General features: G+C 47.1%; 1 protein-coding gene and 1 long non-coding RNA gene across 2 annotated transcripts in view; both read left to right on the top strand.

The window, feature by feature from the left end:
* AKAP1 (A-kinase anchoring protein 1) overlaps window positions 1–10,443 on the top strand; it is a 32,839-nt gene extending 22,396 nt beyond the window's left edge. The window contains exons 5-11 of the mRNA XM_006276464.4: window positions 1,676–1,803; window positions 3,330–3,507; window positions 5,444–5,594; window positions 6,619–6,686; window positions 7,470–7,543; window positions 8,510–8,575; window positions 8,729–10,443. Coding sequence (XP_006276526.2) covers window positions 1,676–1,803; window positions 3,330–3,507; window positions 5,444–5,594; window positions 6,619–6,686; window positions 7,470–7,543; window positions 8,510–8,575; window positions 8,729–8,791 — 728 coding nt within the window. The 3' untranslated portion in view covers window positions 8,792–10,443. The remainder of the gene's footprint in view (window positions 1–1,675; window positions 1,804–3,329; window positions 3,508–5,443; window positions 5,595–6,618; window positions 6,687–7,469; window positions 7,544–8,509; window positions 8,576–8,728) is intronic.
* A 3,064-nt stretch (window positions 10,444–13,507) lies between these two features.
* The window catches only part of LOC132244845 (uncharacterized), a 31,982-nt gene continuing 31,546 nt past the window's right edge, over window positions 13,508–13,943 (top strand). Inside the window, exon 1 of the long non-coding RNA XR_009456698.1 lies at window positions 13,508–13,717. This is a non-coding gene — a long non-coding RNA (uncharacterized LOC132244845). The remainder of the gene's footprint in view (window positions 13,718–13,943) is intronic.

Raw genomic sequence — 13,943 nt, 5'->3', positions numbered from 1 at the left:
TCATTTAATATTGTTCTGGAGTGAGGTATTACCAGTCATGTCAGCCCTCGGGTTGGATGGTCTGTACACACGCTGTCGGGATACTGTGATGCTGTGCCTCCTAATGGGTTTGGTATTTCAGGGAAGAGACTGCAGGCTTCAGTTCCTGGTAATAAAAACCCATCCAGGCTTAGTGTTCATAAGCAAGCCTAGGCACTAGCATCCATGACCAACTGCACATGGTGCTGGACAGGTCGTTTGCTGGTGTGATACAGGCGTGAACATAACGCTTAAGCCCAGTACAAAGTTTAGGGGTTCCCAGGCCCCCTTTTTTATGAAGTGCTCAAAACAACATTGTGTTCACAGCACATTCAGCTAACCTCTCGCATTCAGTGACATCCTCCGCATCCACGTCCATGTCAAACTTCTCATGAATTAGTGCAGCCTTCCCACCGGATACCTCTGGCCAGGTCGCTCTCTTTTTTGGGTATTTTGCTTTTTTGTTTTTGTTTTGGTGGTCTCTTATTGGTCGCATCAGTTCACTGTCTGTTGGCCTTGGAGGCTCCTCTGTAAAAGTAATGAGCTACTCTGCACAGAAGTATATTGTATGCCTGGTTCTGTATTCACCGGGGCCTGCTCTGATTCACGCAGTTAGCAGGGCTTCTGTATGCTGTGTGCATACACTGACTAGTAGTTGTGTTCAACTAGACTCTAGCAAGATCGACAGTACCACTTCTTCCAGGGAAAGTTTTTTTTTTTGTGGGGAAAAACCCTCCCCTACTTCTGAGCTGCTAGCCAGGTGTCTGCACATAGCGCTGGCTGGAGACACCAAGCCTCTCTTTGTAATTTTGTTAGTGTTTTGTTCCTATGAATTAACTGAGAAGTTAAATAGTGTATGAGACCAAAAAAGGAAGAAATGTCCAATTTGCAGCCTAGATCACACAAATAGAGTCAACGTCCTTTCCTATTGAGACTGCTGCTTTTTGGGGCAGAGACTTGCATTTTGTGCTTTGTACAACACCTGCCACAGCTAGATGTGCTCTCTTGGATGAGCTGTAGATACTCCTGCGACACACAACTTATTGTACACGTTTTCCAAGCCGCTGAGAAATAAACTAGCATGAAGAGACTCTTGTAAGCGGTTGGACTGCTGTGAAAACCATTTAACTGAACTATCTAAAAGGCCTATTTTAAAAACAAAAAAACACAACAAAGCCCCACACTGAGGTTTGATTGCCCTGAGCACTGTAGCCCTTGAATGCCTCTAACATTTATGGCTGATGGTGCTGTTGCTGTTAGCACTCGTTGACAGAGGAGGCATTCATCTGTTAGACTGCATTAATCTGAAATGCTAACCCTTGCACTTCCATGACCCAGGTTTGGGTCGGGGGCTGGCTGGGAGTTTCGAAGCAGTGAATGGGATCTAATGGCTTCAGCTTTTGCAAATGGCCAGACTCTTTTTGGCATTGAAATGGTCAGCATAAAGGCTATCAATGAAATAGTTTTACTAAGCGCAGGGAATGAAAACATCTCGGCTTTCTAGGATGGGGCCGAGAGCTGGAGGAATAGAAGGGAACCTGGGTGGCCTGGTAATCGAGTGATGAGGCATCTTGGAGTAGCTTTGGCACAAAGGTGTGGCCACAGGGCTTGTCCAATACATCCTGATGACTAACTCGACTGGGTTGCTGTCTTCCAGGCTCTCAGCATCATGTAGATAAAGCGCTGAGTCTGATTGGAAAGAAGTTCAAAGAGCTAAACCTCAGCAACATCTATGCCCCTCCTCCCCCATCACTGGCGCTCCATTCCCTCCCTATGACTTCATGGGTGAGTACCAAGGCAGCATGCTAGCTTGATATCAGTTAGGTTGCAATTAGCCGCTGTGTTTTAAAAGGCAACTCCATAGAGCCACGCTGCGTTCTCTTTAATCTGGCCGTCTTTTCCTATTCAGCAAGCCTCCGTGGTGGCTCTGTGGAGCAAAGCTATCGCCCAGGAACTGGGTGTCGGATAAACCAGTATCATAGATGGATGTGCTGGGGGGTGGTGCTTGCATTTTGCTGCTTCGCAATAGAGAGCACTTTATTGATACCAAGCAGCCTTTGCAAGCACTGGCTACCCCCGCCAGATTCCTGCAAAGCCATCCTTTTGGTTTTCTGTCTCGGCCGCCCGTAACTTAGCACAGATGTACTAGTTGCAGGTCAGACGCTTCCCACCTGTCGTGCTGCTGCCCTGTACTCAGTTTTCTGCAGCGTGCTCTGGGACATCCTATCAAAACCTTTAACCCAGCCGTGCTTAATCTCTGGCAGTTGTATGTGCCTCTGACATAATAGGCTTTTCCTACACACTAGAAACATTTGCTTGAGAAAAGTGCTCTGGGTTTTTTGGCTTGGGGCTGAGCAGCTGGAGTATCTGTTCTTTAAAATGCATTGACAATGTAGTCAAACGCGGAGCTGACCAGCTTCTGCACGTAGTGGTTGTCACTAAACGGGACCAGTCCAGCCTGACAGCACTAATTGCATCGCTCTCCCTTTTATTATGGTGTTTTATTGCACTTGTTCAGAACTAGCATTAGTCTCTGCACTTCCCAGGCAACACTTTCTCTCTTGCTTTCCAGGGGTTGCCGGGAAATTATGATCTCCTTTTGTTTTGTTTATAGCCATTTGTTCTATATATTGCCTGGCTACATACCCCTATTGGCCTTCACCTATTGCCACAGGCAGTAACACAGGGCTCATTCTTGAAAACTTCATTTGCATTATCCTCTAACATTCATTATAAAGCTGATGCGTAAGCCATGATAGTAAAATCTAAGGCCCTAAGTAATGGCCCAGTATGCAGTGGCTCCTGTGAACAGGCCTGGGCATAAGCTCTATGTGTTGGGAGGTTTTTTATTGCAGAAACCTCCATCTCAAACTTATTCGTTAGGCAGTCTTGGTAGAAAGACCAGGAGCTCAAATGAACCGGGAATTTCCATCTCCTAGGAGTTGGTATAATGCTAGGACTAGACTATGTAGGGAAGATGGCATGAGATGAGCTTGCACTGCTCTGCCTTTAGCCTCCCTGTCCTGTGCCTGAATAGGGTTTCTTGTTTTGCTGCTGACAAGTTGTACCGACCTTTCCCAGAAGGATTCTGTCCTAAGACTATTCCTTTCGGCAGAGCATAGGACTTCAGTGGCTCAACTGATCGGTCCTAAACTTGCACTAGGGCTCACTATCGCGCTTGTGAGCTGTTAAGCTTTCCCTTACGAGCTCAGATGAATGAGGTCAGTGAAAGTGAGTTTGTTGCTCATCTTTGCAATAAATAGTAGTCGTGTCATTTCTGCCTAGTAATGAAAGCATTCTCTTTGTGGCAGCTGATGCTCCCCGATGGAGTCACCGTAGAGGTGGTTGTGGTTAACCAGGTCAACGCGGGACACATGTTTGTACAGCAGCACACTCACCCCACCTTCCACGTCCTGCGCAGTCTGGACCAGCAGATGTACGTCTGCTATTCGCAACCGGGAATCCCGACTTTGCCGACGCCAGTAGAAGGCAAGTAACCTTGTTGCCCACGAACCTCTGTGTTGAGTAGTTTTCTGCGATCCTGAGAAGTAGGATTCGTGCAGCCTTATTTCGGCGTCGCCTTCCAGTCACCGGTCCTTCTTAGTAGCCTTATGCAGTGTAACTTGAGTCGGGAGCGTGCAGGCTTGTGCTTGTGGGCATCCTTCTGCTCCCAAACTAAAATGGAAGGGGTGTTTTAATGGTCTCGGCTTTGCTCGTCACCAGATGGCAGAGCATCAGTGACAACTGGAATTGGGTGAGAGAAGAAAGAACCTGTGTATAAAACAAAAAAACCCCAAAAAACTTGGGAGGCAAATGCTCCATTTACTCTTGTTAACTTTTTTTTTATAAAATAGAGGAATGTAAATTTTACTTAAGCAAGTTTTAACAAGGAACCTGTAGGCTCCTAAATGCTGACAACCCAAGGATGGCTGGCATTTTAAATTCAGGGTTTTTAAAGCTATGTTAAAAGTGTATGTGTGCACGCACAGGGGTAAAAATCTTCTTAACCAGGAAGCATTTTGCAGCCATTTGCGCTGGTCTCATAAAAGATATCAGACTTAGCCAGAGATCCCTGTCTGCCTGTGTGTGTATACATAGACCTGAAGGAATAGTGAACCTCCAAGTCTGCTTGGCTTCAGCCCCCAGAGCCTATGTCCCTAGGGAGAGGTGCAGATCACTCCGGTTTGCCTGCTGCAGAGGTTGAATGCTTTCCTCTGGAGGGTCTGACGCTGGCCGTTGCTGGAGATGGGATTTCTGAACTCAATGGGCTTTGAGCTTGATCCAGGCTGGCTGTTCAACCTAGTCCTTATGTTCATTGCAAGGTTGATCCAAGCCAGAAATACTTTGGCTGCTCCTTTTAATGCTTTGAATGTCCTATCTGACCCAGCAAGAGCTAGTGTAATAAAGCCAAGTGCCATTGCTGCAAACAGGGGCTACTGGTTTGTCTGGGGGGGGTGGTACTTATTTCCCTAGCCCCTGGCTGTTTTGTGCATCTCTTCTCCCTCCAGTATTGCTAGTCAGAGAGCATCTTTGTGTCATTTCAAAGATGTTTGCTGCTGGCACCTTAATTATAGCATCAGGATTATATTCCTTGCTGCAAACACTTCCTCCTGTTTCGAGGTATAATTTCTGGCATTGCCTCCAGCCCGCTGGTGTGTGATGTAGAGCGAGGGAGCAGAATGTCTGACGCGGCTCTTTCTCTAGGGTGCATATCTCCTCCAAGCAATATACCCTGGTAGGGCTTACAGAAGGCAACCATCTTAAAGCATCCCCCTCCCTTCTCTTCAGACTGAGGAGCTGGAAGGGGGGAGTAGCCTTGATGTGCCTGTGTGCGGTGGTGGAGAGATGCTCTCAGCTGGGTGACTGTCAAAGCAGCTGTCAAAGTACGGCAGGTGGATGCCACTACCTTGTCCAGCACCGCTTGGATTCGCGGCATGCTCTCGTGGGGCCTCACAGTCGCTCGCTAAAATTGCAAATGCCGCTTTTTCTGTAATGTCAAAATTGGACCATTTACTTACGATTATAAATCTTTGCTATAATCATAAGTAGGAGATGGAAGGAAAGATGCATTTTGTATCACCTTAAGGGGCCTGGTATGCACACGTACTGAGAGCCTGCCCTTGCATATTTGGTGACCAGCTCCATAGGGCACCACAGGAGGTGGGAGTGTAGAGGATGTGACTCCAAGTTGTGTCCAAAACCCAGGCCTCCTGTCTCCCGTTTCTGTGCTCCACCTGCCGGGGCTTGCTGCCCTCCTGTTCTGGAGCCCTGGGTGTCGCAGCCTCTGGAAGAGCAGGTGGTTTGAATTGCACCACGCTGGTTGCTTCGGAGGAGGTTGCATAATGCTGCTTATATTCCCCGGGGGTTCCTAGATGCAAGCACGAACGCCAAACTAATCTCTCTCCCACCCACTTGTGCTCGGCAGTTGGCGTTATTTGTGCGGCCCCCGGCATGGACGGAGCGTGGTGGCGGGCTCAAGTTGTCGGCTACTTCAAAGACAGCGGCGAAGTGGAGATCCGATACGTGGACTACGGAGGATACGAAAGAGTTAAAATAGATACCCTCAGGCAAATCAGGTCGGTGACTTCTTCACCCCTTGTCTGGAACCGCGCAGTTGACCCTTCGTAATGGGGTGTTGCAGCTTGATAGGTAAAGGTGCCTCTGTTTGTGAAGGGGGCAAGTGGAGAATGGCAGGAAGTTTCTGCTGATGGAACAGCCCCTGGGGTCCTTGGTGATTAGACCCAGCTCTTGTATAACATTGTCTTCCTGTCAATATTCAAGCGCTTCAAAAAGCAAAGAGCGAGTACAAGCCCTGCCGCTTCAGCGGGGAAGCTGCTGAGCAGAGGCAAATGACTTGCTGAAGTTTCCCGGCAGCAGAATTGGGAATAGATGTTGTGGGCTGTGTTGCATCCTAGAAGCTTCTTGCAGCTTCCTAGAGTGGCTCTTGGGATGGATGGGGAGCGATGAGGCAGGAATGTGTCGCACGTCCGCCTGGACCAGGATTTCCCCCCTTGGTCCCGTGGTGCCATGGAGGGCGGCGAGTCTGCTTTTTAGTCTCTGCCTGCTGTAACGGTGCTGAGCCTGGGGTGACAGAAAGGGCTGGGCTGGGTATACAACCTCAGAGGAAAGCCATTAAATAGGCTAGTGGTTTCTGCCTCTGTCCTGAGCTCCAGGCTTGTCTAAGAGTTTCTGCAGCTGCTTTGCCGTCTCCTTTGTGTTACGGTTGTGCCTAGAGGACCTACATAAACTCATGGCCCTATTGTTCTTGTACCTCAAGAGCTGAGCCCATAAGTGCTGGTCCGGATCTCCTGCAGTCTGCAGAGATGAAAGCGAGGGTGGCAGGAAGGGAGCGGTAGTATAGGCAAGCGTGAGGAGCTAGGACAGGATCCAAGTCCCAATCCAGCATCCATACTGCGAAGTTTGCTCCCCTCAGATGTTTGCTCGTGCATTTGTTGAGTGGACAGTAGTTATTTTTTGGTTACCATTTTAATTTGAAACGCAGTCCTGCTGTGCCAACCCCCTAAATACCGACTAAAGAATAACATGTAGTGAGGGTAAAACTAGTCCTATTCAAACCGCTTCTCTTCTTTCTCTTCTCAGGTCTGATTTTGTAACACTACCTTTCCAAGGAGCAGAAGTCCTGCTAGACAACGTGGTGCCACTTCCAGGTAAGAGATCGCCGAAGAAGAAGAATAGCACTCTGTGCTGGGTTAAGCCAATGGGATGCCATAAGTTTAAAAGCAACAATCCTATGCTTTCTCCCTGTGATTGCAAGTGCAGTCTCTGAGTTTCCCAGTACGTGGATTGGAACATTTTTCTTTTGTTTCTTATCCTAAATTTTCCACCCTGGTGCTATCTATGTAGCCTTTGTACTTGAGTCTTTCACTGTATAAGTGGGGGGAGAGAGCCCTTGTAAAAAAAAAAAAAAAAAAAAAAAAAGGGTATGTCACTTCAAGCTGCAAATTGGCAGAAGTGTATAGACTACAGCTGAGGTTTCTGGAACTACTTTAATTGCCCTTTCCAAGTTGAATGGACAAGGAGTGGACTGTCTTCCAAGTGGCTGTAAAGAAACAAATGCTGGGTCACGTCTTAATTTGGTGCACAAACTTCCAACTGAAGTGACTTTACAAATGCAGGCACAAGTTTCCTATAAAACTGCCCCTCCAAAGCATTGGGAGTTTTTCTGCTGGGGTCAGCTGTATTGGTCTAGGGCTATATGATAGAGACAGTCTTTTGGTTTGATTTGATATCTTTTATTTAGACCAACTTTATCAACCTTCCTCCAAAGCACTGGTAGAGTAGGAATACTCCGTAAACTTATAATGCCCCTGGTAGTAATGCATGAGGTTCTCTGGCATATCTATAGGAGGTCAAGTTGTATTAGCCTCACAGTCCTTTTGCTCTGAAAGCTAGGGTCTGACTTGCTTCCTCCTATTCTTATCTTTCCAAAGATGAGGATCACTTCTCCTCCGAGGCTGATACAGCTGTTGGCGAAATGACCAGAGGGATGGCTCTCCTGGCGCAGGTATGTGCTACAGACGTCTAGAAAACCCCTAGTGCTCCCTGTGCTTGAGCAGGTGGGAGGTAGTATCTCCATGGAGCATGGGTTTTTTGGCTTTTTTTTCCCATTTGACTATAGCAAATGCAAAGTGAAATTCTCCAAGCTTGCCTGCTGGGGCATATTTTGCTAGCGTGAATACGTGAGAGGTTGCTCAATCTAATGCCAAGAGTACCTTAGGTTTCTGAGCAGTTTGCAGAGGAGGAAAGTGGTTTCTTTGCCTCTCTCCAAAGAGAGAAACTGAGGTTGGACCCTGCTGTATGAGTGAGCTTCTGGCTTTTTGAGGAGCGGATGATGACTGGAGCACCAAGATGCAGCTAATGCTGTGGAGCTGGATCTCTTGGTGCCAGCAGTGCCCGCCTGGCACATGGTTCTGGTCCATGTCTATAGCTCCCTTAGCCCAGTGCTTGCCTGTGCTTTTGAAGAGCTGTTAAATGGGCTTCCATGTGCATTTTCTTCTCCCCCGCCTCCCAGCTGCACTGCATCGCAAGCAGTTGTCTGAAATGACTGCTGATCTATTATGAACTCATGCCTCTCCTTACAAACCCCAAGTCGGGCTGGCTGCATGACGTTTCATAGCAGTATTAAAGCTGGAGATGCACAATGCTATTCCTGACCTGTTACCCTTGGTACATAAGGGGTGTGAGGGGTGTAGGGTAGGGAGGAACGGTGTGGAAGTTGCCAGGCTAGCAGGATAGCCAGAGGGACAGGCACATGGCAGCTGCCTTGTAATTGGGAAGGCTTTGAAGAGTTCAGCTCTTCAACTTGAGCAAGACGTAGTAAAGAGAGTAAAGGAGATCCACTGAGGGCACCCATGGTACAACAACCAGCCTGGATTGCACATTGCATAAAATGAATCCTCCTAAACCGCTGTATGCTAACGCACCTTTTTGGGTTTTCATTTTTTTTTTCTTCCCCTTGGCTTTTTTTCAGGTCACAAATTATGACAGTGCAACAGGTCTGCCTCTCATACAGCTGTGGAGCATGATGGGAGATGAGGTGTGTACTCGAGCAGAAAATGGTTTGCTTATTTTCCCCTAACACCCTTTTGAGTCTGCAAGCTATTGGAGTCAGGGGGGGGGATTTATTTGAACAGAAATGGGTGCATTCGTTGTGCTGTTTCCTTCATGGTCGTCTCTTTGCCCCCTTTAGGTGGTGTCCATAAACAGAGCTCTGGTGGAAAGAGGATTTGCTCAGTGGATTGACAGCTACTAGTAATGTCCTGGATGCACCAGGCAGCCCTTTTTCTAAAGAAACAAAACAAAACAAAAAAAAAAACCCAAGGAATTTTTTTGCACTGTATTACAATTTGGTTTGGCAAGCCCGTTCGTTTACACCACTGTGCAAAGTTGCGTGGTCCATCGAGACTGGTTTGCTCAACTGTTACCATTTCACTCGAAATGCATACCTCATTTCGGCGAAAGGCAGGGTGTTTTTCAAGAGCCATAAAAAGATAACGGTAGCTTTAAAACCACAAACCTGTCCGTGGCCTGATCTCAAAAGTTAAAAATCTGGGGCTTGCTTGAAACTAATAAATGCCCCTACAACTTGTTAACTGTGGCTGAAGGCCTGTTCAATGCGTATGTCCATAGGATTCAGTGGCTGTTTTCTACTGAAAGTGATGCCTCTCTTTTTAAAAAAGAAAATTCTGCCTATAAAGCCAACAAAGTGTATGTCAAGCATTCAATGTTCAGTTGTCTATGGATTTTTGCAGACTGTGCCACCGACATGCACCAGCTGCATTTGTCTGGTCTCCTGCAGGTGCTGGGCAAGGAGTGTATGAATTGTATTTATGGCACTTATTATGGCGCATAGCCTTGCTAGACTGTCTGAGACTTGATCTGCAATGGGAAGGAAGCTGTTTCTGTGCAGACGTATCTAACGCAGGATAAGTTACTGCTGCAGCCATAGCTTTGAAGTTTTTTTTTTTTTTTTGTTTCCCAATCATGTACATGAAAAAAGAAAACTAATCATTGATTGCCAAGCCCAATTGTAACTTGTAATTTTCTAGCTGTGCAAGTCTGTGTAAATATATATAAAATCACTGTAATATTTTGTACAAGAAAAACACTGGAAACAAAGGGATCTTTACAAAAAAACCACCTTTTTTTTTCACACCAAAATGTCCTCCGTAGCTAGAAACGGTTTGGAGTGCATTAGCATAGCTGACATACTTGGAGCATCTAAATGTTGGGAGTTTTCCACTCCGCTGTGTACAGGTTTAGTATTTCCTTAGATCCTGTATGGTATGAATTGTAATCAATGCATTCTTTGCTACTTTGCTGTACAGAGCTGAAGAAAAAAAAACAGGAAAAAAGTAACAATTTGGCATTAATATTGCAGTGGTGTTCTCTCTCCTTGATTTGATGATTTATTTTTTTTGCTCCTTTTTTTTTTTTTTATCAGATGTGGAATTTAAAATTTTGTTTAAATAATTTAAGCTAACTTAATTCTATTAAAAAAGAACCGTCTAATGTATATCAACTTTAAACGTGTATCAAGTTGGGATTTATCTCGGCAGAGAAGACTCTTAATAGGAAACCATTGGTATAGCCAGTCCTCGGGAAATATGAGGTTTTTTTTTTTCAGGCAGATTCATAGATGGTTTTTGCATCTGGTCACCTAATGCTGTCCACCAAGCACTGTTGAATGTAGTTACCTACAAGATCACTTGATCAGATCCATTCAAATATGATTTGAGTTGTATCTCTCTCTTTTTTTTGAATTCTGTCTTTGGGCCTTACGGTTTAATGTTCATGTTTGCAATAATGTCCAATGAAAACTAAATCAGTAACTTGGTTAAACCTGTAGAAAATACCTTATTGGAATGGTTTTTTCCTCCATTTCAATTAAAGTGCAAATTTTAAGTCGTCTTAATCTGAAAGCGGTGAGAGAGAGAGAGAGAGAGAGAGAGAGAGAGCTTTCATCTTTCAGACGTCTTGTGACAAGGCTGGGAAAGGATCTTTAATCAATTTGATGGCCGGCTAGGCCTGTTTTCAGCAGGATACCAGAAGGTCAAGTTTCCGAACTCCCCCTGTTTGTAGAATTCTCCGATGACTACATGAAGTTTTGTGAACAAGTTTGGAAATTGGATTTATATTCTTTTTTTTTTTAAATAAATCTCTTCCAAAAAAACCAAAAAACAACCTGCAAACCCTTTATGGTCTGCTGAACGCTGGTGCATAAAGGGAGAGGCTCTTGCATGTTGATTAATACGTCTCGTTTCCGTCATGTCACTTTTTAGTAGATTTTTTGGCAGAGGTGGGATTAAAAAGCATTCATTTTCTGGGTATGGCTTCCTTCTCTGCAGTACTCTTTCACAGTAGCTGTAGTTCTGGAAAGTGAATGTACTACCCTGCTGTTCTGCAGGCTAACATTGCTGGCTGAAATAAATCTCCCATAATTTGATGCATTTGAGCTCTGATGGGTAGGCTCGGGCTCGTTCACATTTCATGGCTCTTTATGACCACATCATAGCCTTAACAGTGGGGTTTAGCAGCCTGCCACGTAAGGGTTAGCTGGTGTTTCTGCTGGGGAAGGGTTAAATGATTCGAGCCCCAAAGCTGCTGGGCTCTGCGCTTGCAGGGGCTGCAGCTTCTCCTGAACCTGGTAAACATCTTAGGGTGGGCTGAGCAGCTCCATAGGGTGCACCGGTGCCTGTCCTTGCCTACGTAGTTACTTGCTAGACCTTTATGGCCTAGGCCTGGAGTAACTTGCAGTCAGCAATGGATTTGGTCCTTGCATCTCTCCTTGCAGGGAAGTGCCAGTGTTCCCCAGATGGGAGGGGAGCTGAACTACAAGGAAGACTGTGACTTGCTCGGGGTGATGCAGGAAAGGCTCAGTGGAAAATTGAATTCTGGTTTCCAAATCCCCTCCCTTCACTGAGCCTTTTCCTGGGGAAAGAGCTCCACTGTGTTGCAGCTTAACAGAGAATGGATGTCTATTGGGGTAGTTAGCCACTGGCTATGTACTCTTGCCTCCACTTTGAATCTGTTGGCCACTTCTGCTCTGCATAAAAACCTTTCCAAGCACTAAAAGGTGCAGGACCTGCCCTCCCCATTCTGCATCTCTCATCAGTCGTTAGCATGCAAAGAAAAGCCAACATTTTCAACTTGGCATATAAAAATTGCCATACCTGAGCAAATGATCCATTTAATGCAACTTCCTCTTGTGTCTGAAAGGGGGGCTTGTTCAGACAGGCTGGGTTGGCCTGTCTGCCTCATCACATTCGTGCAATCGTTCTTTTCATTTGAAGATGCTGAAAAATGGTCCCAGATTATAAGAGCCTCCCTTATCAACTCTACCTCTTGCTAAAGGGCTCCTTTTCTCATCAACCAGTTCTGCCGGGTGGGAGCCAGCTTCTTGTTGAGAGGAGAGTCTGCTTCCATGTTCAAGTCACCCAGCCTCCGTGGCTCGCCCTGTGCCCCTAGTCATTGGGAATCACGGTCCAAAATGGAGGCAGGAGGTCAATAAGGAGCGCAGAAAAAAAGCCCCCCTATGTAAAACGTCTGTGATCTGAGATGGCTACAGGGGGAACACCAGTGCTGAGCACCCCATGCTGTACAGCTCCCCAAGTGGTTTTTTGTGCATTTGAACCCATGTACGTGTACAGCTGGTTTCTCATGCATTGCAGCATTGGCCTTTGCACTGGGAGACCAGATAAGAGCTGTTTGGACGAGGAGGAGCAGAGCTCCTCTTCCCTTCCCTGGACCTGCATGTTAGCGTGAAGCAGTAATGTCCTCGTTCCTTGACCATGCTGCTCCGCAGCCCGAATCCTCCTGGAGAACAGGTTCCCTGCAAAAGGTGCCGGTTCTGCAGTTGCACGTGTGAGACGGGCAGTGCAATGTCCACTTTCAATGCGACTTGCCTATGGGACCGTATTGCTGTACGCAACTCTTCCTGCATCCCTGACTGCGACTCGCACCTCGGTACTGCGCTGAGCCACTCTGGCCGGCACTCTCGCCTTGCTCGAAGCAGGGTCATGGGTTAAGCACCTATAACTCTTTTACCCTCTGGTTTAGCAACTCAACCTGGAAGTGTAAGAGCAAGGAGGTTTGCACTAAAGGTAAAAATGTTCAGGCTGCTAGGAAGAGTTCACAGGTCGAGGGGCGGGGAAGGAGTTGAACCTTTAAGCATTCAATTATTTAAAATGTAAAACTTGGCAAAACATTGCTCTTTACCCTCTACCCCACAGCTTTCCCTTCTTTCCAGGATCCATATAATAGTCCTTAGTCTTGTTCTAAAAAAGCTCAAAGTAGATCCCTGCCGACTTCGCGTGCATCTCTGGGGAGGAATTCTTTCTTCAGTTTAATTGTTCATTACGGAGCTTAGCAATTCATCTTCATTCCCACGTTTTCCCTAGCTGCTGCAGCCGTGTGCCAAACGTTTGCTCCCACCGGCAGCTCCCGGGGCCGCTCCATAGGCAAAGTTCCTATTCAGGAGCAATAACTGGAGCGGGAACCCTTCTTTACCCCGCTTCGCAACTTGTGCTGGGGCAGATTTCGTAGTTAAAAAGGTGCCATGCGAGGAGTGCAAAGGGCCAGCCGTTACTGCGATGACAGGTGGCAGGGCAAGAGGAATGAATGTTTCCCTCCTTCATTTTTTAAAGAAGAAAAACTGGAGTCGGCTGCATGACGACCTAGCGCAGGCTCGCCGAAAAGTCACTTTGTGAGCTGTTGGCAGCTCTGTGATTAATGTTCAGCTCTTACCCAGCTATTATGTTCCCCGACTCCTGCCCGAGAGCCTGCTGCCCGCGCTGTATCAATGCACGTAGAAGCAGCCCCGCCACGAATGCAGTGAGCGGCCCTCGCTATGGGCACTGGAAGTGCCAGTTCGTGCCCAGCCCTGGGGCTGGGCTAGTGCTGCCAGCTCCCTTTGCTGTGAAGGGGAAGGGTGGGTTAACGGGGGCAGCTGTGCAGGGCAGTTGGGACCCAGGTGGGCAGCATCAGCAATCAGCGGGAGCCCTGGGAAACAGGAACAGACTGAGGCAAGTGGAGCTCAGGCAGCAACAGGAAAGGAAGGATGCAAAGCAGTTGAATATTATGGATGATGGGGTGGGGAGAGCAGAGGAGATATGGCCAGCAAGGCAAGCGTAGGCACTGGAGAAGGGTTGCAAAGGTGCAGCAGCAGCAAGACACGGTGGTAAGTCAGGTGCCGTTATTATCTTTCCCTTGGGGAAGTCCCCAGCGCCGCGGGGTTGCGACGGAGGTGGATCTGGACCCACCTAGGACCCCTGCGCTCTAGATGTATTGGAAGGTGGCGGGGTGGCGATTTTGGTATCATGTCGCTCTCGGCCGTAAGAATCAGGGGCCTAGAGGAAGTACCGTGGGCTAATCTAGCGCTAGGGTTTAGTTTGCTCCCAGCATGG

The sequence above is a fragment of the Alligator mississippiensis genome, chromosome 14 (assembly GCF_030867095.1).
Source record: "Alligator mississippiensis isolate rAllMis1 chromosome 14, rAllMis1, whole genome shotgun sequence".
Taxonomy (NCBI): Eukaryota; Metazoa; Chordata; order Crocodylia; family Alligatoridae; genus Alligator; species Alligator mississippiensis.
Note: the sequence above shows the minus strand (reverse complement) of the source record. Positions and strands in the feature narration are given on the sequence as shown.